Genomic DNA, 26,129 nt, shown 5'->3' with positions numbered 1-26,129 from the left:
TGGTCTTTCAATGAAATGGAGGACTTTTTCAAGCATTCTTGATGAAAAGACCAGAGCTGAAAAGAAAATTTGACTTTCAAACACAAGAATGAAGAGAAGCATGAAAAGGTGAACAGCAAAGAGAAGTCATAAGGGACTTACTGAAGTTGAACTGTTTACATTCCTACATGGAAAGACAATATTTGTAACTCTTGAAACTTTTCAGTATCTGGGTACTGGGTGGGATTACACACACACACACATGCACACACACACATAGAGACAGAGTGCACAGAGTGAATTGAAGAGGATGGGATCATATCTTAAAAAAATGAAATCAAGCAGTGAGAGAGAAATATATTAGGAGGAGAAAGGGAGAAATGGAATGGGGCAAATTATCTCTCATAAAAGAGGCAAGCAAAAGACTTATTAGTGGAGGGATAAAGAGGGGAGGTGAGAGAAAAACATGAAGTTTACTCTCATCACATTCCACTAAAGGAAGGAATAAAATGCACACTCATTTTGGTATGAAAACCTATCTTACAATACAGGAAAGTGGGGGACAAGGGGATAAGCAGGGTGGGGGGGAGGATGGAAGGGAGGGCATGGGGAGGAGGGAGCAATTTGAGGTCAACACTCATGGGGAGGGACAGGATCAAAAGAGAATAGAAGTAATGGGGGACAGGATAGGATGGAGGGAAATATAGTTAGTCTTATACAACACAACTATCATGGAAGTCATTTGCAAAACCACACAGATTTGGCCTATATTGAATTGCTTGCCTTCCAAAGGGAAGGGGTGGGGAGGGAGGGAGCTAAAGAAGTTGGAACTCAAAGTGTTAGGAACAACTGTAGAGTACTGTTCTTGCCACTAGGAAATAAGAAATACAGGTAAAGGGGTACAGAAAGTTATCTGGCCCTACAGGACAAAAGAGAAGATGGAGACAAGGGCAGAGAGGGATGATAGAAGAGAGAGCAGATTGGTCATAGGGGCAATTAGAATGCTTGGTGTTTGGGGGGGGAGGGGATAAAAGGGGAGAAAATTTGGAACCCAAAATTTTGTTAAAATGAATGTCAAATAAATAAATAAATAAAAATAAAAATAAAAATAAAGAAAGAAATGGCAAACTACTCCAATATCGTTGCCAAAAAAACCCCCAAATGGGGTTCGGAAGAGTCAGACACAACTGAAACAAATGAATAACAACAAAAATATTCCAAGTAGAGAGGATATAGCAAAAACTAGGAAAAAATGAGGGTCAGATTATAGCAAATGTTTTAGAGTGAAGCTTTTTTGAGTCATGGACCCCTTTGACAATCTGTCCAACCCTATGGACCTCTTCTTAGAATTATATGGGTGGAGAGGTTTTAAAATGCATAAACTAAAATAGAAAGGACTGAAAAGGAAACCAGTAAGAGTGAAATAAAGTTATCAAAACATTAAAAAAAACCAAACATGTTCAGGGACAGAGGAACATTCACCGACTTCTTTCCATCTTGGACTTCGTTAGTGATATTTCTGATATCTGTCTTAAGGATTTGTGATTTCATTCTGGCTACTCTTTCACTGATTCAGACTATAAGAATTCTAATCATTTAGGTGAGTTTCAAGAACTGCTAAGGTAAAAAATCTCACTCTCTGCAGTCAATCTTGTGATCAGTCTCTTCAAACAACTTAGGCTGATCTTTGGACAAGAGACAAGGTTGTTCATTATCAGGTTCACACTATGTTTATGCCTGCCCTCTACTTCAGGGTTAACTCCAGTGATGATGGAGTTAACGTTTCCAAGCAGAAGAGTATACAACGTATTTACATTTTGTGTGTGTTCCTCTTACCGAGACAGAAGTTTTGTGATTGAAAAGTTTCCTACTGGTTTAAGGTTTACATGAAAGAATTAAAAGTAAACAGACTAGTGAAGGCTACTAATAAGTTATTATTATCTCTTTGGTTTAAAGTCAATTGTGATTTTGAAAACAATATTTATGGTGCATATTTCTCTAACATGGTACTACAACAGATCATTTATCCTCAATGTCTGAAAACAAAGAAGAGGTTAGTTCAGGATAGTACTAGTGAAGGCTAGGATTTTTGGATATTCTGAGATGTCACCACAGGAAATACTTGGATAAAGCTGTGTAACAAATACTAAGTGGTATCTGACAAAATCCTTACAATTACTTCAATTTTAATTTTCATGGGGATATAACTATCCTCTCTGTAGATGAACAGAATGTGAAAAAATTCTTTAATCATAGTAGCAATCAAAATTCCTACATGTCAGAGAACTCTGAGAAATTTAACTTATCCTGGAAGAGTTATTAGAAAGACATGCTTGCAACAGAAACGGGATACCCTATACAAAGCTATTTCTCTAATAGGGATCCAAAGTTTCAAATGAAATCCTCTTTTTCTGATTTTTTTCTACACTGACATGTTCATGTCTGTTCGTAATGAAAAATTTCCTAATAAAACTCCATGATCAAAATAAAGGTAATTTATTGTTATAAACCCAGATGGCCAAAGGAAGGCCACCTTTGGAAATGTTGGTGTAAGCTGAAACTCCAGCCCTTTAAGAATAAAGGACTCAGCTAAATTAGAGTAATAGGTCCTAAGATTTTAAAGTCTTTTAGCACCAATGAGATATGGCTTTTGGCACATGGAACAATCTTGTCAGTAACCAATGTTAAGAGAATGTAACAGATAATTAACAAAAACATAGCATGAGGATCCAGGTTGCAGGGTTTAAGCCAGACAGGACATTAGCGATCAAACAGTTCTACCCATCATTTTGTAGACAAGTTCCAGAAAGTTTAAGCAGCCTCAGTCAAGGTCACAGAGCACTAATTCGTGGCAGAGCCAGAACTAGACTTTCCAGTCCAGGGTGTTTCTCTTAAGCCTGCATTCTTAATTCTGAAAATCTTGATGTATTAAAAAAACCATTAGACTCTACTGACAATTCAGGAAGAGATGGACACAAAATTGAAAGTAGCTGATCCAATTCTCCTAGGAGATTCTGTTATTAAACCACTTGCCCATGTGTCATGCTTAACTTCATTAGGACATTTAATGTTAAAATTCATGCTCTTGATAAATTCAAAAATGGAGCTGGTTCTCTCTATTTCTTGCATAGTTCTGCTTCCATTCTTCTTTCAAAAGTGGTAAAAAAAAATTCTTAAGAAAAAAATTTTTAATATGAATATAATGGAACACAGTACTCCAGAAGTTTTTTTTTAAAAAATCTTTCTGACTTGGAAAGCCAAATTGGAAATGCCACATTTTTAAGGGAAAGGAAACATAATAAAAAAGCTTCTAATAACAAACTAGTAACAGAAACTCAGAATATGAGATAGAGAATATGCACCATAAATATTATTTTCAAAATCACAATTGAGACTTTAAACCAAAGAGATAATAATAACTTATTAATAGCCTTCACTAGTCTGTTTACTTTTAATTCTTTCATGTAAACTTTAAACCAGTAGGAAACAGAAAGCAGTTACACTCCTGGGCCTTTTGAGTTACTTTTTCATAGGATACACAAAAATCAAATTTGACCCAGCTTCTAAGTTACCGCAAAAAAATGAAGTCTAAATTAAGGGAGTTTTTATTATTTATGAAAATATTAACCTTAAACAAAAACGTAGAAGGCATTTTTTTTTTAAATTACAAAAGGTTTTGTCATCATAGAGCTCCCTTAAGTAGGAAGCTCTCCTAAAACATTCATATTTAAATACGGAAGATGCCTGTTGAGTAAAGTGAGGTATACAGACAGTGGTAAACCTAAGTCATGGATTGTGAAAAACATCAACTGATTTCAAGAAATCTTCTATAATAATGTACAAATCCACAGTGATGTCAGAAACCACCTTGAATATTTGTAGAATTCATCCACAATTCAAGGACTGAACATATTAGATTTTTGCTTGGACCTGAAAAATAGACGTTAAGGCTTGGACATATATCAAGTTTACTCTTCTGTCTCTGAGCCCAATAACACTGGCATCATGCCACATAAGCAAATTCAGGCAAAATACCAGTTGGTAGTCTGCCAACTCACAATGAATTAGGTGAGCTATTTTTATGTCTAGGAGGTGATGAGGAAATTGTGACTAGACCAGGGAGAAAGGTTACAGAGCAAGGGGCACAAGTCAAGATTCCTATCTATACCTCACCTGACTCCCAGAATCTATAACTGGCAGCCTCAATATCTGGCAAGAGGCAGTGAACTAAAGGGCTTGATCACACTTTGGCAGAAAAGTACCGAAAGAAAATTAAAACAGGATGGATAAGGTAAATCACAAATAACAGAAACTAGAGTTTTACCAATGGGAGTCTATCCTTCAAAGACTACCTCCCATCAGGAACCTCCTGAAAGAAATCCGAAAAGAAAAATTTGCAGGAACATCATAGACAAAATCCAGAGTGTTAAGGTCAAAGAAAAACTACTATAAGTAGCCAGAGAAAGAGAGTTCAAGTACTGAGGAACTACAATCAGACTCTCACAAGATTTAGCAGCTATCAGTACAAAGGAGTAAAGAATACAGAAAACAAAGGTAAAAGTTTATGACCAAGAATAATCTACTGGGAAAACAGAAAGTAATCCAACAGGGGAAAATGGGCCTTTAATGAAAAAGGAGTTCCAAGAATTCCTGACAAAAGACTACAGTTGAGTAGAAACTTTGAATTACTAACACAGGAATAAGGAGAATACAAGTAACCAATAAGGTTAAAGTGTTTGCGTTCTAATGGGGAGAGAAATGATAAAAGCATCCTGAGATCTGTAATGTCCTCTGGGATCACAGACAGAGTCCAATACCTTGCGCTCTGCTTCCAATCTCATCACAACTGAAACTGTTCTCTTCAGAGTCACCAACAATCTTACCTGCTAAATTTGATGGCCTTTTCTCAACTGTAACTTTTCTTGACTTCTCCAAAGCACTGACTACCTCCTGCTCCTGAATAACTGTCTCTTTTTTTGACTCTTCACTGGCTGCTCTTTCTCAGTCTGCTTGGTTGGCTGACCATCCATGTTGTGCCCTCTTAATGAGGGTGCACCATAAGGCCCTCTTGAACCCCCTTCTCTTCTTTCTCCACCCTTTTACTTCGTCTTTTACTTCATCATCACCTAAGTGCTATGCCAGTGACTCTTAGATCTAAATATCCAGACGTAATCATTCTTCTGAGCTCCAGTGCCTTATATCCCACTGCCTTATTAGATATTTCAAACTGGATATCTCAAAGACACCTCAAATCTCACTGAGTTCAAAACAAAATTCATTATCTTCCTGGTAAATGAATCTACTTCTCAAACTTTCCTTTTTCTCTAGAGGGAACCATTCATTCTTCTAGTCACTCAGGATGACAATCTCAGTGTCACCTCAACTCCCCATTCCAAAAATCCCAACAGTTGCCCTTTCACCTTTACAAACAGGTCTTGCTTTCATTCTCTTCTCTCTACTAGCCAGACACCACGCTAATTTAGTTTCCCTAAAGTGTGAACTAGCTCTAATAATACACTTCTTGCCTCAAGTTTCTTCCCACTCCAATCCCATTCCACAGAGCTGCCCTAGCAGCTTTCCTAAAGCATAGGTTTATTCCCCTTTTCAAATTTCACTGGCTCCCCTATTAACTCCAAAGTCAAATAGAAACTTCTCTGTCATTTAAACACAACTTCATACTTTGCTGTCAGCCAACACATAGTACCCTCCACACTCCCCATAGTCAGCACTACATTTCCCACCTTTGCCCTGGCTAGTCTCATGACTAGAAGGCATTCTTTCCTCATTTTTGCCTCCCAGAATCCTTGGTTTCCATCAAGCCTCGGCTCAACGATAACCTTCTACGTTAGACCTTTCATTTTCCTCATAATAGTTTCCAATATCTTTCCCCCATGAAAATCACTTTACATTTGTTTGGAATGTATTTATATGTGCACATGTTGTCATTGGGGCAGCTAGGTGGTGCCGTGGATAGAGTACCAGTGTAGGAGTCAGGAGAACCTGAGTTCAAATCTCACCTCAGACACTTGACACTCACTAGCTATGTGACCTTGGGTAAGTCACTTAACCCCAGCCACCTCATCCTGGGTCATCTCCAGTCATCCTGATGAATATCTGGTCACTGGATTCAGATGGCTCTGGAGAAGTGAGGCTGGTGACCTGCACAGCCCTCCCTCACTCAAAAACAAAGTCATCATTTCTCTGATGGCATGGTCTTCTTTGGCAACGAAGGATGAACATACGCTGTTGTCATTAATGACATAATTTAATTTCTTCAGGGGCACAGTCTACTTCATTTCTGTTTTTATATTCCAGCACCTCCTATAGTACCTAGTATATATACTAGGTGCTTAATAAATGGGAGTTGATTTTTTAAAAAAAATTTAGAAGGGTTAAGTAAAAGTCACCACAAATCTTTCTATAAAATAAATCTGATTTAAAGTGCCTTAAGTCAGAAACCTGAATTCAGTAATTTTTCCTACAAAAAATTAATCATTCAACCTTTATGCATATTATTTTAAATTGATAGAACAAGATTTAGTTCTCACATGGCAGACACACTAGGGATTTTAAAAGAAAATGTAGTTTTTACAATTAAATTTAACTAATTCTCTTATCTTAAAAACTTTTAGGACACTGCTCAAAGGGTTCTGTTCTTCTTCCTTCTGCTCTCCTTTTTTGTATTTCTCTATGTTCCTCCTAGTTCCTTGCCCAGTTCTATTCTATACCCTAAGTCCTATATTTACCTTACTGAAGCATTGACATAAAAAGTTAAGCTTCAATTTTGTACAGCATGGCTGAACTAAGAAGATAGTAAGGTTCATTTGGGCCCATTATCTTTCATTTCTATCACTCAGAAAGAGCTTCTATTTGTGCAGTGCTTTCCTTTCTGTGAGGCAGGAAGCATACTTTTCTTTCTTTCTTTCTTTTTTTTTTTTTTTTGCAAAAGAAGAAATTCAGATGAAGTACTCTGATCATGAGCTCACCACTTTTGTTACTGAGTCATTTCAGTCATGTCTGACTCTTTCTGACCCCCATTTGGGGTCTTCCTGGCAAAGGTTACTGGAATGGTTTGACATTTCTTTTCCAGCTCACTTGACAAATGAGGAGACGGAGGCAAATAGAGTTAAGTGTCTTGCTCAGAGTCACACAGCTAGTGTCTGAGGCTGGATTTGAACTCACGATGATGAATTTTCCTGACTCCAAGACCAGTGTTCTATCCACTACACCAGCTAGTTGCCCTAAGCTTACCATAGCAAGTATCTAAAGTGCAATGTGTGAACCCAGGTCTCACTCTAAATCTAGCACTTTGATAATCATTTAGAATCTATAACAGGAGTTTCCAAATCATTCCATACAAACTAATTTTTAAGTCTTATCATGAGATGCAAAGAAGGTAATGACAATAATAGTTTTAAAAAAGAGAAAGGAGAACAGTGGACTTGGAGATGAATCAGGAAATGCTTCAAGGGTGACAAATTTCAACATATGTTAGGGAAATCTATGGTCTGGACTAAGTCCTCAGACATTAGCCCAGATATATCCTTTTATGACCTATTTATAACTTCTCCCCCAGGAAGTCACATGAATATTGCCTTCAATAATATATAATTACAAAATATTTTATGATCACAACTTTGGGTTTGTAACATATCATAAAAGTATCTTTACATAGCATTTTTAGAGTTCAGTGTTTTTAAAACAATACAAAAACACCAATATACTTATTTTAAAAATCCATTACTTGACACATACAGTCTAATTTTCTATTCAAGTAAGCAAATAAAGGAACATAGGCTCTCAAATTAGAAGGGATGTTCTAAGTCCTACAATAACCATCAGGTTATACTGGTCATTGTATACCAGTATACCAAATAAATGGCACAAAACTTTTCCTCGATCTCCCAGCTACAAGTACTTTAGTGATGAAAAAATGAAATGCCAAATTACTCTTAAGTTAAAGACTCCCCTACTTAAAAACAAAACTGCAAAAGCAGTGTATTTTAATCTCCTCCAGCACCACTCAGTGTCCAAAAAGAATAAAACAATGTTTTGTCCTGAGATACATAGAAATGAGTAACTGTTTCATCTGGAACTTGCAAATTTACTGGAAGAGCTGGCAAATACTCCCAAACCTCACTTGCCCCTATACCCAAAGTACTTGGGAAATATCCTACCTTGGTGGTTGAGGGGATCTAGGTTTTGGTTTTTCCTTTTCTTTTTCTCGCTCTTTTTCTCTGTCCCGGTCTCTGTGCTGCCTGTCCTTTTCATCTCTCTTGGCTCGTTCTCGTTCCCATTCCTCTTTCCTTCGCTGGCGTTCTTTGTCCCGTTCTCTTTCTCTTTCTCGCTCTCTCTCCCTTTGCCGCCGTTCCCTTTCTCGGTCTCTCTCACGTTCCCGTTCCCGTTCTCTTTGTCTATTTTCTCTCTCTCGCTCTCTTTCCCTCTCCTGAGTTAAAAAAAAAAATACATGTACAACACAACTATTTAAACATATTTACTTACTTGATTATGAAAGAAACAAAGCTTATAGTTTCAAATGGTAATTAAATTTTAAAATTTCATCTGAGAAAATAGGAAACAATGAAGTTGTTGCCAGGTATAATGTTAAGCAATGGATTAAACGCTAAACCAGAATTGCATAAATAAAGTTTGAGTACTGAATTCAGTCCAACAAATACTATCCAGCCCTCTGGAATAGCACCAGAGAACTACTTTAGGACTTTTCTCTGTTCCTATTCTGAAATCTTCAAGTCTGTCATAGTTCAAAAACTATGATGAAGTGCTCCCTCATTTTGAACTTCAGATCACTGCATCTGTGAAAGGAATTGGCTTTGCACTGCCTTGTGGTGATATCCTGCCTCAGAGCATACACTTCCTTACCACGGCCATTCATCTTTTCACAAAGGAGAGGAAGCTCTGTGGTCAGTGTTCTAAGAGGCTCCTTCTGATCCCTAAAATATGGACTTCGTCCCCACTGCAGAAGAGCATTCAGCTCCTACAACTGGGACGAGAAGAGAGCAAACCCACAGACTTCTACCCCAACACTAAGGATATCCCTTTCTGATGTGGTCATCTGGCCAAATTAGAATGACTTTTATTATATGTTCTAAGTTTTGTTTTGAAACTCCATTATTTTGTAATGATGTCTCATATGTCACACTGGTGAGGATAATCTGCTAACGGCAATGGCTTCTGGAAAGCTAAATTTCTGCTAGGCATATCATGATTCAAAGTCATTTTGACTTTGAATTATGAATAACCTGCACTTACCTGGTGGTAGACTAGTTATTCACAAATACAGACTAATTGGCAGGGAAAATCAATCTAAACTAGCTGAGTCTAAATATACAACTTTTAAAATATAAGAAATGCGGTTTTTTAAGTACCCATCTTACCCCCAAGAAAACAAGTGCTCACAACTCGAATCGACAAACTGACTATAATGAGATGGTAATGAATGATAACTAATACACCAACAGCATTTAGTACTTTGTAATAACCACCAAAAATCTAGAATTGGAAAGGACTGAATGAATTTTAATTTTAAATAGAAATCCTGGTCATTCACTTTAGCTATGATAATTTAGACACAGATAACAAAATTCAAGCAAATCTTGCACACACACAAAAAAGACTGAAATTATAATGAAAAATAAAAGCAAAAAGTTTGGAAATGTATGGTCTATTGTTGAAATCTGACTCATACTCACTCGATAATTATGATATGGTTCAGTTTCTGTGTATTGCACTCTGAAGTTCTCATATTGTCCACCACGCCAAAACCGTTCTATTTCATAATCATAATAAGGATCTGAATAAGGTTCAAGTCTGAAGAAAAAAAAGACTGTAAATTTTACTTGTAGAATGGAGGAAAAAAATCTGTACACAACATTATGAATAAACAAGTATTTATTCAGAACCTACAGTGCCTAATTGTGTTATATACGCTATAGGAGACACAAACGAAATTATGAACCCTAACCACAAAATACGTACACCTAATTGGAGAGATTAGCAACACAGATATAAAACAATCAGATAATAATCAAGTCTATAATATAGTGCTCAGCATATAGTATGGATGATAAGCACTTAGAGCTAGAAACGTCAATCAGCATGACTGCAGTCATCAACAAAGGCTTCCATAAATGGAAACTGAGATGAGCCAGGACAGAACTTGAATAGGATCTTCTTAATTAAGTAGGATCTTTCATTTATTTATTTATGTTTTAAAATTTCTAGTTCCAAATTCTCTCCCTCCCTCCAACCCTTTGAGAAAGCAAGCAAAATTTATACATGTGAAGTCATACAAAACTTTCTATTTTTTACATTTACTTTTTGATTTTCAGTCAGTTGATTAGAATCTTAAAGGATCTCTGAGCCAGTACTCCTTTTTTCCTTCTTTATAATCAGAGGAAGGGAGATGGGGAGGGGGGAGAAAAGAATCTGTCTTCAACTGTTACTTAAGTGTTCTTATTTGCATTGCTTCAATTATCTCCTTTTAGATGACTTCAGAATCTGTATTCTGTTCTGACATCTTTCCAGAACTCTAGTCTTTTATATAACACTGGATAGCACCATTATTGCCTGAAACCTTAATGAATCTTGACTCGTCGACAGCCTCCCCTCCCTCCATCATTCCCCTAACACTGCCATCTAATTGCTTCTGTCAAACACAGCTAATTCTACCTCTCTGATGTCGTGTAGATGCATTCTTCCCAAAGGAGTCACTGTAACACAAGCCCTTATCCTGGAATACAACAGTCTCCTAATTATGGCACCAAGCATTTCTACTTCTCTACCTTGCCCTTTTAACCACTGCCTAGGTAATCTTCCTAATATTTGGAGCTTGGGCTTTAATCATGTCACTCATCTGCTAAAATCACCACCACCACCACAATAATAATAAACTTTAGTGGCTTCCCAAGAGTATATAGGGTAACAGTAAATCTCTTGTTCTAACTCTCCAGGACCTAATAAAAGCAGGCACCAACCTACCTTTCCAGACCTGTTTTCAGCATCCACTAGGGATAAGACAATAGGGAGAAAGTTTCTCCCTCCTTCAAGAACCAACTAAGGAGTCATTCCATGAAGAAGCTTTCTCAGGCCCGCCTCAGCTCCAAGAAATACCTCCCTCAAGGTTTTTCACAGCACAGAATGTCAGACTCATTCTTTCTACCAATAAACATTCTACCTCCCATTATGTACCTCCTGATAGACTGTCAACTCTTTTGAGAGCAGGGATAACTTTACATACTTTACCTGAGAAGCAAACAGTATAATGCATAGAACAAAGCAAGCACTCATATATTTGATAAAAGCAATCAAGAATCAATGCTGGTGATGAAGCTTAAAGATCTAGGAGAAATGACAGGAAAGATATAAAAAATTTTCCAAACAAGAAGCCACAGACAATTTTCTAATTGCTTATGCCCTCAAGCTACTAGTAAGTAACTACAGAAGGAGTATGAAAACAGAAGAAAGAACAGCTTTGGTTTTACAAAAAACCACATGATTCACTCACTCACAAGAACTTGCTACCTGCTCAAGACCTAGCAAAGCCCAAGGTATCAGGAAATCTTAGTTACTGGCAATTTCTACTGCCCATACAAGCAACTGGAAATGGTATCATCAGTTGCCCAATTTAGACTTGAACTCCTGAACTCAGTGCCTCCAGGTGTCTGATTACAAACTGGAAATAAATCTAAAACTCCCTGAAGGTGCAATTTCTTACAATTTCTCATTCATTTCTCTATGGTAGCATCGGATGCAGTTTACTAACCAGAAAGCAGCCACCCTGCATAAGTGGAACCATGACACACAAGCTAGTAAAACTATGCTGTAAATCATAAGTTAAAATTCCTTAGGTAGAAAATAACCAACTTAGTCATCTTTGATTATTTTTCTGAAGCTTGCCTCACCAAGCCATCTAAAAGATAAAAAGTCTTCTAGCTTAATATAATGCTATTTTCAAAACTCTAGCTTGTGTTTTATTTGAAGAAAAAATCAATGGACATGAGAATCCAAACTGAAAATCTAGCTTGGAAGTTTTGCTCCCATCTTCAGGTCCTGTTCGTTATTAAAAAAATAAAAACAAAAAAATCTTTGATCAATCTGGGAGGAACAACCCACCTCAGCAAACATGCCATTTATTTATTTATGACAGTTTAACGTGATGCCTCTTCGAATTTGTTCTACATACTTTCATTTGTGTCAATGGTGCCTGTTTTTAGATGCTATGTACCCACTGTGTGATTTCTAATTTGTTTCAAATATCATTCACTATGTTTACAGTGAGTTTTTAATTTAAGACAGACATTTTAGGGCTAAGGATAAAAGGAACTCTCCTTTTAAGGTAAAGCTAAATTATGCCTATTGTGTTCAATACAAGCATTATAGCTATAAATCAGGATTATAATCTTATCGAAAAGAAATTCCTTTCACTAAAATAATTCTCATAGGAGAAAATTGTTTTTAATTTCTGGAAAAGTTTAACGAAAAAAGAAATCATCTTCTCTTTGACTAAACTGTCTCAGAATGTTATTTCCCCTGCAGTTTTGAAACAGGCAATGCTCAAAATTACTGTATTCCCACCCACCTAAATTATTGCAATATCTCCCTGATAGAACTTCCTGTTCCCCTCTTCTCCCATTCCAATCTTCTTTCATAACTCTGGCTAGAGTCAACATTCTTATGCTCAGATCTGGTCAGGTCACCACTTGGTTTAAATTTTCAGTGGTTCCCTATCAGGTAAAATTAAAAAACCCTCCCCCTAGCATTCATGGCTACCTGTCTTTCTGTCTCATCTCCTAATACTACTCTCCATATACTCTGCTCTTGCCAAAATGAAACAAATTCTGCCTTGCCAAATAAGCCCTAAGCCCTGTGCCTTTGTTTGAAATACTCTACTACCTACTCTGATTCATTTTTTAAAAGCCCAAGTAAAATCCCATCTCCTCACTGAAACTTCTCCTGAACATATTCCAATTCAGTATAAAAACCCAAATACTCCTTTTGAGAACTCACGTAGCAGCTTAAACCTCTATTAAATTTTACATATAATTTTGTTTTATACTCTAACTAGACTGTAATCTCAACAAAGGCAGCTTAACGTATTTTTACTAAAATTTATATTCTACAAAAAGTTAAGAGCTTAATTCAGTTAAAAAAACACTTATTACCATCTACTATGCAGAAGGTACTGTACTAGGGACAAAACACAAAGGGAAAGTTTCTGCTCTCAGGGAGCTTATGTTCTAGCAGGGAAGGTGGCAGCAAATACATCTTTACTCAAATAAATGTAACCATTTAAATAGGGAAAGAGCACTAATAAATAGGGAAATCATTAAAGGGTTCCCAGAGAAGAAGGCACCCAAATTGAACTTTGAAGAAGTTAGAGATTTTAAGATGTGGAAGTGATGAGAAGGTGCATACCAGCCTCATGGGATAGCCGGTATAGCAACACAGAGATGGGAGATGGTGTAACAACTACAAAGAAGAGCAGACACGTCTGTCTGACTGACAAAGTATGCGTGCAGGGGAGTAATATGTAATCAATCTGGAGAGTTAGTCTGGACCTAGACTATGAAGGGCTTTCACCGTCAAGCTAAGGAGTTTGTTACTTTATCCTAGAGGCAACAGGGAGCCACTGGAGACTTGGGTAGGGGAGTGGCATGGGCTTTAAAGATGTGATTTCGGCAGCTTTGTGTAGGATGGTTTGGAAAGGCAAACACCTGGAAGCAGAGAGATCAACAAAGATGCTGCTTCAATAGACCAGGACAAACATGATGGGGCCTGGACTGGGGTGGTAACCATGTTGCTAGACCGGGGTGGGCCATAATAGAAATCAGAGACAAAAATGAATAGGAAGAATTTGAGAGAATGAAGGAAGGTCTCTAAAGAGGTACGAACCAGGTTGATTAGGATGGTGGTGCACCTAAAAGAAATAGCAAAGTTTGGAGGAGAAGCGTTATTTATATTAATACTAATAATGAACACTTTATATGGAATTTTAATGTTTGCAAAGCATTTTACACAAACTACTTCATTTAAACCTCCAGATCTTATGAGGCTAATATTACATGTAATATTATTAGCATTTTTAGTGATAAAGAAGCTAAGATCCATGGAGGTTAAATCATTTGCCCAAGATCACAAAGTTAGTATTTGAAAAAAGCAATCTTGTTTGGACAAGGGGCTCTAGGTGCTGATGAGAGGTGGGAGATTCCCAGTTGCAAATGTCCAGCAAGTAATGGGTGATGTGACACTTTTGCTCAGACATGAGATTCAAACCGAATATACTGATCTAAGAGTACAGAGATGATAACTGAACACATTCGAGCTTATTAGATAAATAGGAGATCTTAAACTTAAAAAGGGGCATGATATCAACATGAATACTTAGATCACATCATTTTTTGGTTTGTGTTCTTTTTTATACTAGGATGCTTCTGCTAATGGTACCTTAAATCTGACGTTCAAGAATCAAGATGGCATTTTCTACGTGACAGGCCTATGTCTGTACTATTATCTTCCACTATTAATTAGCTATTCTTGTCAGATGGGTTGAAAAGCCATCAATTTAGATTGGTTCATTCAAGTGAATAGTATTCTCTCCATTTTTCAGTGATTTTTAAAATCGTAAATTATTAAAAAAACAAAACAGAACACCACAAGGCTCAAACTTATTATCTGTACTTTAGAGTGCGGTTCCATGTGCTCCTGTTCCTGTTAGAAGTATATGTGTGTAGTATATATACATACATACATAGTTTCATAACGTTTGTCACTTGACACAACATGGTACAGAGCACTTGGCTTGAAGTCAGGGTATCAGGGACTTGTGAATAGGATACTGTGTGGCTTATCTCTGAATCTCAGTATCTTCATCCACAAAACAAGGTAACTGTCCGTACGAATATACTTCACAGGGCTGCGGCGGGGAAAGCATTTTTGTAATTCTTAAAATGCTACATATGCAAAAGTAATTTATATTATCATTATGAAGAGCATCTATGGGAGATGTTTAACTAGAGGAAATTTTAGCGCACCTCTGCTCCATCAGGTCTGGGGAGCTGACAGATCATTAATAACAGAAAAGGCAAAAGATAAACAGTAGGTGAGGGGCTTTAAAATACTGGCTGCTCCATTACACTTTCTGTTCCATTGAATTCCTATCCTCCCACCCATTATCCACTTCCTTTCACAAAATATGTCCAGATTTGTGAACCAGTCTGTGGATATTTACTTCTTGGGAAATAAGTTGGGAATAACCATTTGAATCTTTCCCCCCACTATTCCACAAAACAGGAACAAACAATCTGCAGCATATATTTTCTTTGTAGAAAAGATCAACTAAGATCCAGAAAAAAATCCAAGCTCTAATTCACTGGACCCAAATATAATAGTCTTTTTATTAGCAAAATGCTTTATCTATACAGTCTTTAAAATCCTGTCACTTTGACTTTGGGTTTCCTCCTTTATAGCAGTTCTGATTCTACCTTATCTGGTGAAACTAACAGCTGACCGCTCTTTTCTGAGAGCAAAAGGAGACCTATGCAACATTCTCTTTTATTCATTTACTCCTTCAGAGAGCACCTAGGAACCTACTATGTACCAGGGATAAATTAAAGCTTCATTTCCATCTTTGCCTCAGCCATTAAAAAGGCAATGATAGGACTGAGTTTTCTTTGAATACAAAATACTAAGGGATATTCTGAAGTCATGTCTGCATATATTATTATTGAAAAATATACTTAAGAAATCAATTAAAGTTATATGACTGAATCCTAGACAAATATCTATCATTCATTCCTAAGTTTTTATTTTCATTTAAATTCATGAATACAATTCATATTGATACATGATTACTTTTTCCACGATCAACAGTAAAAAGTGACTAACTACAACTGTGAAATGCTGGCAAACCAAACTATACTGTTAAAAACATTTTAGTTTTGCTAAATAACTAGAATGAACCAAAATGATTCTCTTTAGTAGCAATCTGGCTTTAAGGTGTTTTTATGCCTGAAAGGTGATACAAAAAATAAACTTACAGAGAAAAGCTGTGACCCCACTAGACTCCAGAAACAGCTCTTTCTGCCAAAAGCATGTTCCTATAATCAAAGTTTCTAGCAACATGGTGAAGGGAAACAAAGGCGGCAGTGTTGGTCGGCAGTGGGATCCGTAACCCAACCCCCAAGCCAAGGCTCGCTGTGCCTTCTGTGTTTCTGTGTTGAGCTCTACAGATTTCTTGCTTCCTGATGTACCCATGCAGGCTGAGGGAAGAAGGCGCACAAGGCTCCTCGAGCAATGACAAGACATGCTCTCAGACTTGACGGAAACAGCAGATGGCTTGCTGAGGGGACACCCCAATAATTATTTAACAGAAACTGAAGAAAAGTCAGTTCCTAATACATACTTAGAAATGGTTTCAGGGATGCCAAACATGTTACACTGGAACAAAGTTAATATACTCTAGACAAATACATGAACTTACACCTACCAATGTCCTGCCTACTGCACAGGTGTTTTTCAGATAAGTAGATACCTCAAAAGAGAAGGGAAGCAATTCCTCTTCCAAATAACTACCGAAGAGTTCTGAGACTAACAGAAAGATATACTGACATTGCCCTCCTACAAATCATTGAAGAAAAAATGGTTCCACTTCTTACGTTGTATCTCTCACATCTCTAGTAATCCGGTAATTCCATTCTCTGAAAAATTCATTTTCTTTGTCAAATTCTCGCTCATCTTCTCCAATGGTCACTGTAAACCTTTTTTCTTCAAAATCAGGCTCCTGTTCTTTTCGAATGGTTGCCTTTTTTAATACCTACCATTGCAAGAATAAAACAACATAGAAATCATTTAAAAAGAAAATTCTATCACAATAACTAAGGATTGGGGGGGAAGGGGAGGGAAAAGGGGAAAAATTAGCAGTCACCTGTATTCTGGTTTGGCATCTAGCACTCCCAGAGACCCTAAATGGGGAGGATGCTAAACTTAACACAGCAGCCAGGCAGAGGCTGCATGATGGTGGAGATACTTTAAAAAATGATGCCTATAGCTTTGTGAAAGATCAAAGCACAGAAAAGTATCCAACAAAATCACAAATCTCTGGGACTCCGTTTCTTCACTTGTAAAACAAGGGGTTTAGATTACATCTTTAAAGGTCTTTCCAGATCTAGATCCCATGGGCCTAAATGGTTTTTAGAGTAAATATGTAAATCAAGTTCTTCATTAAAACACTGAAGCTGCATCCAGCCCTCAAGCCAGGCACACCAAACATAGCCATGGATTTAATTTATATTCCAATAGAGATTACCCACAAATAATTTTGGGATTGAGTCAAGAGACTGAAAATATTCAAGCAGCCAAAAGAATGGAGGTGAAGAGAGGTAGAATGGGAGACAAATGGCTCCTAACAATAGGGATAAGACTTAACTATTCAGAACAATTGCAAAGTGTCAACATGATTGCTAAGGTCACTCAAGTTTTAAAAAATGTGGGGGTTGGGGGGGAGGTAAGAAAGAAAGACAGAAATATAAATAGAAAGGATATACAGAGGATAGAAAAATGCAGTAACTAATTTGCTCATCATTAAAAATTTTTCCAGAAATAATGTGACATGGGGGAGGGGTAACATTTTATCTATACAAAGATTGAAGAATTTTATGGAAGTTAAAGAAGGGGATGATTCCTGGCTGTTGGGAGTTAAGGAAGGCTGCAGTCACAGACTTTTAGGTCAAATGTATTTTGTGAAATTTTCTCTAGTAAGAAATTTGGTTTAATACATACTTGCACAAAGCACCTGACAATTACTGGATTTGGTTTTAATTTTAACCAAATATAAAACCAGTAATAATTCATTTATATAGGGCCTTAAAGTTCAAATGCCTTCCTTATAACCTAATTCTAAGACATTCTATCAAGATTTCCATTTTGTAGATGAGGCAACAGGCACAGATAGATGAAGTGACCTATTTATGGTCAGTCTCACAGTTAGTGTTAGAGCTGTGATTCAGATCTTTACATTTCAAAACCTTTGCTCCTGCTACTATATCATACTGTCTTTAAAATAAGTAGATCTAGTCTCTTCTTCTATGTAGGTTGTAATGTACCCTTCCGAGGGGATGAGGCCATATGACCTAAGGAAGTCTATAAAACTTTTATTTATTTATGTTTCCCTTAAAAAAGAATAAAAGGTATAATTAGGACTATAGTATTTAGAACTAGGAAGAACCTTCAAGATCATGAACCCAACCCCATATTTGATAGATGGGTAAACTGAGGCCTAAAGAGGGGAGGGAAGTGACAAACAGGTAGTAAGCAGCAGAAGCAGGATTCGAACCCAGGTCCTCTGACTCCAATTTCGGATAGCATGAGTCCACAGAAGTGTGAAAATAATTCCCAGTGGCTTTACTGTGTTTCATTTCATTCTCTCTGGATCAGATAAATGCTAATAATGAATTTTAGGCAATGAAGAAGACTGTACTTTTCTTTTCAGGTTTTCTGCTGTCCTTTTACCTCCTTTGCATGTCGGAGTCCTCTCTCCCAAGCACTCTCTGTTGGGGGTTCTGGAGGTGGTGGAGGCAGAATTTCATCCACAACTGGTCCACCCTATTAAAAGATTGACCAAAAAAATTAACCCTTTATTGGATGTTAAAGAGTGGAGATGACAAATATAGCCTTAAGTCATCCCAGTTGTATCCAAGCTGCAACCCTGCTAAATCAGCTGTCTAGGACCACTGACAGGAAACATGCATCTGAAAACATATTACCTAGGGCTGCGACTACAGCAGCCTTCAGATTAGGGTAAGGGCACCGACAAGTCTCAGAATCTCTTACTCAGTCATTGTCAGAACATCTTTCAGGCTGAGATTTAACCCCACCCCGTATTCCCCAAATCGGTCGGGCTTTAACGAAGAGTTCATACCCAAGGATTGGCAGGCATCAATGGATGAGGTCCAACAGGAGGTGCTCCATTGGGTGGAAAAGGATCTGGTTTTGTGATTAAAGAATAGTTTCCTTTGTCATTCACTCCAGGATGGATAAACCTACAATTCATCCCCCATGTACAATGACCTATAAAAACATAAAATCAGGTAAGGATCTGTCCACAGCTCTTTTTTTAACCCTACTACCTAACAGATCTATATAGGATAAAGAAATTCAAGATACCGTACACTACTTCATAAATTCCAAAGACAGGGACAAAAAGTATGCTTTCTTTTTTAGCTAAAGCATATCAATTGAAGCTCAAATTGATTTTCTTATATGGAATTACAGATACTTGTATGAACCTTCAACTGAAAACAGAACAATTAACTCAGATATCTGTCTTTTTTAAAAAATAATTTAAGTTCTTACAAACTAGCTCTTAATCATAAATTTGGTCTGAAGGATGAAAAACACTAATTAAATAGATGGTTAAGAATTATTATATAAGGACTGAATTACAGGTATATGAAACTGAGCATATGAATAATAGACTAAAAATTATACCTCCAATAGGGGCAGCTACGTTAAAATACATTTATTAAGCGCTAGGCACTGTGCTAAGTTGCTAAAGGCAGTGGAGAGAAAAGGAAAAAAAAAAATAAAACACAAATGCCCTTGCCAAAGAGAAACTGGGCAGACAAATGTATGAGGATGCACCTATATGCAATAATCTGGAAGAAAGGTACCCCATTTCTCCTGCTTTAACACAGTGCTAGGCACATTTAATCTATAACCATCAGCTTCTGTAAAATGTAAAAAGGATAATAAGAATAAATATGGCCCTGAAGCAGGGAAGCAATGATTTGTGTAAGTGGCTTGTAATATCAGAAATCAGTTCAGGAGTATTTAAAAAAAGATCTACTGCAAATAAAAAAAATGCAGGGAAATATAAAGTACGCTTTCACTCTGGTAAAACAGAGCCAAACTCTACAAATGGAGATGACTGTGAAAAAGTGGCTAGATTGGTCCTGATCATGGTCACACTTCAGACCTCTTATTATAGAGGCAGATATCCTATCTAAGAAGTTAGTTTTAAATAATATTTTAAAAAATCCGACTTAAAAAATGACTTAAGTGTCTTATTTAAAAAAAAAAGGATAAAAGAAAAAACCACCCAAACGCAAACCAGTATTTTAATCAGTTACAATAGTTAGTTATTAAGTGTTTCCATTGCAATACTTCCTTTGATAGAGTATACGACATGATTCGCTACCAATCTAACATTTTCAAAGTATATACTGCTTAAAGATATAAACTAGAATTTTAACCAGTTTTTCTTTGATTCTTTGGTGCAACTGCACCTAATTAGGTTAACTCTTGTCCCCATTTCCCTCTTTTCCTCCACTAAGCCTGAACAAAAAAGTTGATTTTTCCAAAACACTAATAAAGATAAAAAAAATTACAGAAGCTGTTAAAGTAAAACCATGCATTTTCATATGTCCTGTTGTTTAGCTTTATTTCATGGTAAGCCTGAGAATATGACATAAATAAAATAAGTTAGATAATTCAAAGTTTTCAACAACCATTTTCCATCCTGTTCATTGTCTCAATTAACAGGAGGACACTGTAATAGTCAAAGATTCTAATATCTTTAGGAATGCATACAGTGAAGAAATCAATTCAATGGCTATACACAATGTGTACTTTAGGAAAGAACCAATACAATGAATGGAATTGGTTCACATTCTACAAGGAGTATGAATTAAAAGCCTAAAATATGACAATTGAAGTTTTAAAAAACATTCAATTCACTAATGTCTTAAATTCAAAGAAAATAGAGTATATGTGAAATGAGGGTATGTTTAAGCATCATGCATTTTGTAAACATTTACAAATCATTTTCCAAGGCTATTTTGTTTTCTTTTACTTAGGATGGTCATTTACAAAGCTAGACAACTATTTCATAGAACTACATAACTAGCTTGATTGTAAATTGTAGAATTTTGTTGAGTAACACAAGTAAAACAAGGTAACTAGACTTGAAGATCTCTGAAGTTCCTTCGTGCTCATGATCCCATTCTTAACAATGCCTAATTTGTATCTGAATATACAGTAATACCACATATGCTCTTTTAGGGAATGAAATTTTCCAGATGATTGAAGCTTATCCTTTTTAAGAAATAAATTTCAGTCACTTATCTTTCCAAAATACATCACACACTTCCCAGCTTTCTTAAATAGAGTATGCTGAATGTAACAAACTTTTCTCAGTAACTCAGGCCATTATGAATGTCAATTACTGTTCTGTGCTATAGCTTTAGAAAATACTGAGCTACGTAGGAGTACTGTGTCTTTATATTAAGTAGTCCCAGACTTCTCTATGCTTTTATGTGGGTAGTTCTTTAGTCTCCTAAAGCTGACATAAGGGCCACTTCTTAAATGAACTGCTATTCATTCACCTCTTATCTTGTACGCAATTTTCTTGCCTGAAGTGTAACGATTTCTCAACAATTCATGACTTTCCATTCAAAGTCTATTCTCCCTTATTTATTTGTGTCATAGATGGTTCTTGATCCTGACAGGAAGTAACACTTCCATAAAAACCAGAGGACTGAGGATAGTATTATACCATATAGATTACAGAATTACTTTTAACTAGTTAGATGAAACAAAAGTAGAAAGCTATGGATTAATCCTCTGCACTAAGTTAAAAATAACTTAAAGTTGCATAAGGAACATGATCAGTGAGAAGTCATTACAGAAGAAGTAGCAGAGAATCAGAATTTTAGAAGTGGAAAGGAATTTTAGATATCTTCTAGTTTTCTCTTCCATAATAATTCCAAAGTTTTCTTTTGACTAATTTTCTTATTCAAAATTCTTAAGCTATGCATACATTACTGCAGTCTACTTCAAACTCCCCACATGCAAAAGAGATCAATCAAGTTTAAATCATGACACAATTATTTGTTTTGGGGATAGCAATTAGATCAAGATCAAATCACTATTTGCAATTAGGTAAATTTGAACTTTGATTTTAGGAAAAGAGGATGGAGATAAAAGTGTCTGGAGTAACCCACGCAAAAAAAGGGAGCCAAGAGAATAGTTTGAAATGAGTGGAAGAGAAAAAAATGACTTTACAACCTTAGTAGGGAAAAATAAGAACATAGCAAATAAAATGGTGAAAAGAACAGGATGTGCTAGGCAGCCTGCTAATCACAATTAAGTTTCTGAATCATGAACAAAAAGCCTTTCCACATGAAAAACAACCAAAAATGACACACACACAAATCCAAACCTAAAGCCTTTTCCTGTAGTATTTATAGGAAGTTTCAAGATAAAAACAGCAGATAAAAGAGAAGAAAACAGATGTTAGTCCAGATTTGAAAGATTAAGATCTTATCAAATTTCCACCTGATGTTCCACCTAGAGTCATACTATTCATTTCATAGAGAAGAAAAATCACCGTTTCTTTCTGAGGGCTGCTCCGCTTGGAAATCCATGTCGAGAACGTTTCTGTTGCATCCTGTTGAAAGGGGGAACCCACCTTATAGAGGTGGGACATGATCAAAGATAATACCTTCAGAATCTGGCCTTGTAAAAGGGGCCTTATTCACCTTTCCTTATAAGCATTTTATTTTAAACAAAAAAATTTTCAAACAAGATACTAGGGCTACAATCATTTCCTTATTGTCAACTGCATGGTGGTCATTACATAATCACTTATTTTATCAATGTTCATTCAAATTCCTACGGGGACTGGATATGGGTACAGGGGGAGTGTGGTATGAAGACACACAAGATTATAAAAAGTGTCACAGCATGGACCCCGAGAATATCATTTTTTTGTTAAGGTTCCAGTGTAACACTGTCCTGCTCTCAACAATGACTACAAGACACTTTTAATTCCTGGGGATGCAACAGGCTTCATAAATGGTGGTTTCAAGCCACCTGACTTCACATACAATTACCTTTCATAAAGAATCGGCAGGTGGGACGAGGCCTCACCTTCCTATCACTAGGATCCTTCACTTCTCCTTCTTCCAGATCATCATCCTGAAACAGAGAACAAGATGAAATAATAGAATTCTGATGACAACCTGACAACACGGTGCCACTGTCATGAATCTAGACATGTAGAAGCCAGCTGCTGTAAACCTTGGCGATTTTTTCTTCAGTAATCATGGCCAAGAAGCGAGCTGGCCACGAGTAAAGAAGACCTACTTCTGACACATACCAGCTGTGTGACTGTGGGCAAATCATTCAGTGTAAGCCTGCGGAGGTTACAGGTGTTCTATAGGTAGGGGAGTTCCTGATATTTACCTAAGAATCTCAGGTACAGCTTAAAAATACAAACTAACCTCACCCCCCTCCTTATGTTAATTTAAATTTGTAACAGATGAGAAAATTTGGCTTGTCAGGCAAATGACTAACAAGTTTTTGTACTTTACAATTTAATCCATTTAAGGTCTGCACAGCACATTTCTCACAACTCTGCAGTAGACAGTACAAATATCAATATTATCATGAGTTTAATTGATAATGGGACACATTTTAAAAGCATAAATATTTTGTCTGACTTGATTTTTAACTGCATAATGGGTATTAGTAGGCTGTAGCATATCACCAACGAGGACTTGCATATAACAAGTAGAGTAAAAGTCATTATCCATGACATGCATGAGAAAAAAGGAAGCTGGGTCATCATACAGAAAATGAAAGTTAAACAGACAGGCATACACCCAGAGAAAAGCCTTTTACATGTTGATGGCATGAGATAATACTTGTAAAGCATTCAGTACCGTGTCTGGCACATAGAAGGCACTTAGTAAACACGTGTGTTGTGTCTCTCCCCGCCCCGCCCCCCTCCACTCCAGTTGGGCAGACTTTGGAGGATTCATGAAAAGACTGAACAAGACAGAAGAATCGTACAGGATGAGAGAATGTGGTTGAGCTGCTCTTTGCATCAGCAGAAGCATCTACACTGATGAGAATACATCTGTCAAAGTAGTGAAATAGAAATAGCTGTACTATTTCATCTATGCTGAAAATAAGACATTTTTCTATTTAAGGGAAGAACTTATGTCAAGTAGATAATACAAATGTTATATTATCACTTTACAGAATTATTTTTCTACTTGATAAAAGATATTGTAGGCTTATTAATTTTTTCTAAGAATAAATTTTAAGTACAAGTAAGTTTTAAGATTAGGAAAAACCTTATTTAAACAATTCAATGAAAGATTTCTAAGGCCAATCTTTCCTAAGGAAGTTGGTAGATTAATTAATTAATTAATTAATTTTTGCAGAAGCATCAAGTTCATACTGATACAGCAATTTAAAGCCTTTTTCTTCCTCAGTTTTCATTTACCCCTTTGAAAAAAGATTCCTTCATAAAATTATGTGATCATTCCACCAAAACCCTGATGTAGTTGCCTAATATCAAAGTCAATCTAACTGAAAATGGTTAGGGAGTGAGCATGAATACACTGAAAAATTCTCAGTATGTTCCCTTAAGAAATTGTGAGTCAATTCACTAGAATTACAAAAGGTAACATCAAAAGAGGATTTCTTTTTTCCTTTGTTCATAGAAGAAAAATATCTTTTGAAAGGATCATAGATGCTTGACTCTTCCTGTCAGTCTTGGAAAGTCAAGTATAGATAATAAAATTATAGACAGTTAGGTGGCCCAGACCATAGAGGGCCAGGTCTTGAGTCAAGAAGACCTGAATTCAAATGTGGCCCCAAATTTTATTAGCTGTGTGGCCCTGGGCAAGTCACTATGTTCTCTCAGCTATAAAATGGGAATCATAATAACACCGGACCTCACAGGGTTGTTGAAAATATCAAATGAGATAATTATTTATAAAAGCCCTTAGCACAGTGCCTAGCACATGGCAAGCGCACACACACACAAAATTATAGTGGTCAATAATTTCCAGAAATGACTATATGACAAATACTGTTCAAATAAGAAGTGACCTGAAAATTCTAATGAGATAGAATAGTATAACTAGTTGAGTTTTCAGGTAAACAAGTAATTAGTTCAGTATTCTCCTAAGCTTTAGATGATTAAAGCCCACTGTCATTTTCTACAAATGTAAGTCTTACAATGTGCTTAAAATAGGAAAAAGGACACCTAAATCAAAACAGCCAATTCTTAAATGATTTAAAGGCCAATTTATCTACATTTAGTTTGCAGATTATTCAAGTTCAGTATTTTAAGCAGATACGTTTCTCATAACCTGGTAATTATCTACCAGGCAGTAGAACCATAGAGCAGTATGACCAATAGGCAGGGAAAAAGAGAACAGATACAAACTCATCTAGTGGGGGCAGAATCGATAATAAAGGAGAGTAGCGACCATTTCAGCAAACAAAACAACCATACGCAATTTTTACTTAGAATCTGAAAGTGAGACAAAACATTCCCTGAAGATAGTGGCTCAATCAGAGTCCAACAGAACAACAAAATGTTGGCATCATCAAGAAGAACAGACACGTAAGGTATCGTCCCGCTCTTACACAAAACAGCAAATCACACACAGACAACCCAACAAACATGCCATGGGACTGCAGAAGGTCTTAAGGAAGACAATTAACATGAACATTAACAGGTATATGAAAAGAGATTTTTTAAAAAAATAAGATTTCAATTTGAAAAAGCAAAAGACTGAAACAGTGTGATCAGTCACAAAATCATAAATGAAACAGTGAAGGTAAAAATGGGCTTGTTCGTGAAATCCTGAAATATTAAAATAAAAGATGCCTCTCAGAAACATTTCACATCTGGCCTCACTCATTCATAAGCAGGTGACCCTGGGAAAGTCCTTACTACCTCAGTTTCCCATAAAAAGGGGGTAATAACAGTACCTATCCCCTACCTAACAGAGTTGTTGTGAGGATCAAGTGAAAAATGTACCTTACAAGATGTGTAAAGTACTTCACAAACCTAAAAGTGCTACATAAATGTTAGCTATTACTAAGTGGCAAGTTTATGATAAATAAAAAGTTCTAAGTCACAGAGCAGATCACAAATTTATGAAACTTTACCTGACTTAAAAATATGGAATATATTTTAAAAGGTGTAGATAAATTCATGGAAAATTTGCCTATAAAGATGATAGAGCCAGTGGAAATCTAGGAAGATCCTAAAAGAGTTGATGTCAAAAAATCTGACCATGTCATGCCACATTATGTCCTGCTGCATCTCC

At 36.5% G+C, this 26,129-nt stretch overlaps 1 protein-coding gene across 17 annotated transcripts in view; it reads right to left on the bottom strand.

The window, feature by feature from the left end:
* ZC3H18 (zinc finger CCCH-type containing 18) overlaps window positions 1-26,129 on the bottom strand; it is an 87,823-nt gene that overhangs the window by 46,755 nt on the left and 14,939 nt on the right. For 8 of the 17 annotated variants that reach the window (XR_011972909.1, XM_072636306.1, XM_072636318.1 and 5 more), the window contains exons 3-9: window positions 22,887-22,971; window positions 22,382-22,462; window positions 18,914-19,062; window positions 18,505-18,597; window positions 16,653-16,810; window positions 9,690-9,807; window positions 8,157-8,425 (exon numbers count right to left, since the gene is read on the bottom strand). Coding sequence is in view for 16 of the 17 variants with exons in the window: in XM_072636306.1 (XP_072492407.1) it covers window positions 8,157-8,425; window positions 9,690-9,807; window positions 16,653-16,810; window positions 18,505-18,597; window positions 18,914-19,062; window positions 22,382-22,462; window positions 22,887-22,971 (953 nt within the window). In the remaining variant the exon portion in view is untranslated. The remainder of the gene's footprint in view (window positions 1-8,156; window positions 8,426-9,689; window positions 9,808-16,652; window positions 16,811-18,504; window positions 18,598-18,913; window positions 19,063-22,381; window positions 22,463-22,886; window positions 22,972-26,129) is intronic. The other 9 variants (XM_072636313.1, XM_072636321.1, XM_072636316.1 and 6 more) reach the window with 2 other exon arrangements.

The sequence above is a fragment of the Notamacropus eugenii genome, chromosome 1 (genome assembly GCF_028372415.1).
Source record: "Notamacropus eugenii isolate mMacEug1 chromosome 1, mMacEug1.pri_v2, whole genome shotgun sequence".
NCBI classification, from domain to species: Eukaryota; Metazoa; Chordata; class Mammalia; order Diprotodontia; family Macropodidae; genus Notamacropus; species Notamacropus eugenii.
This window is presented reverse-complemented; position numbering and strand designations above follow the sequence as displayed.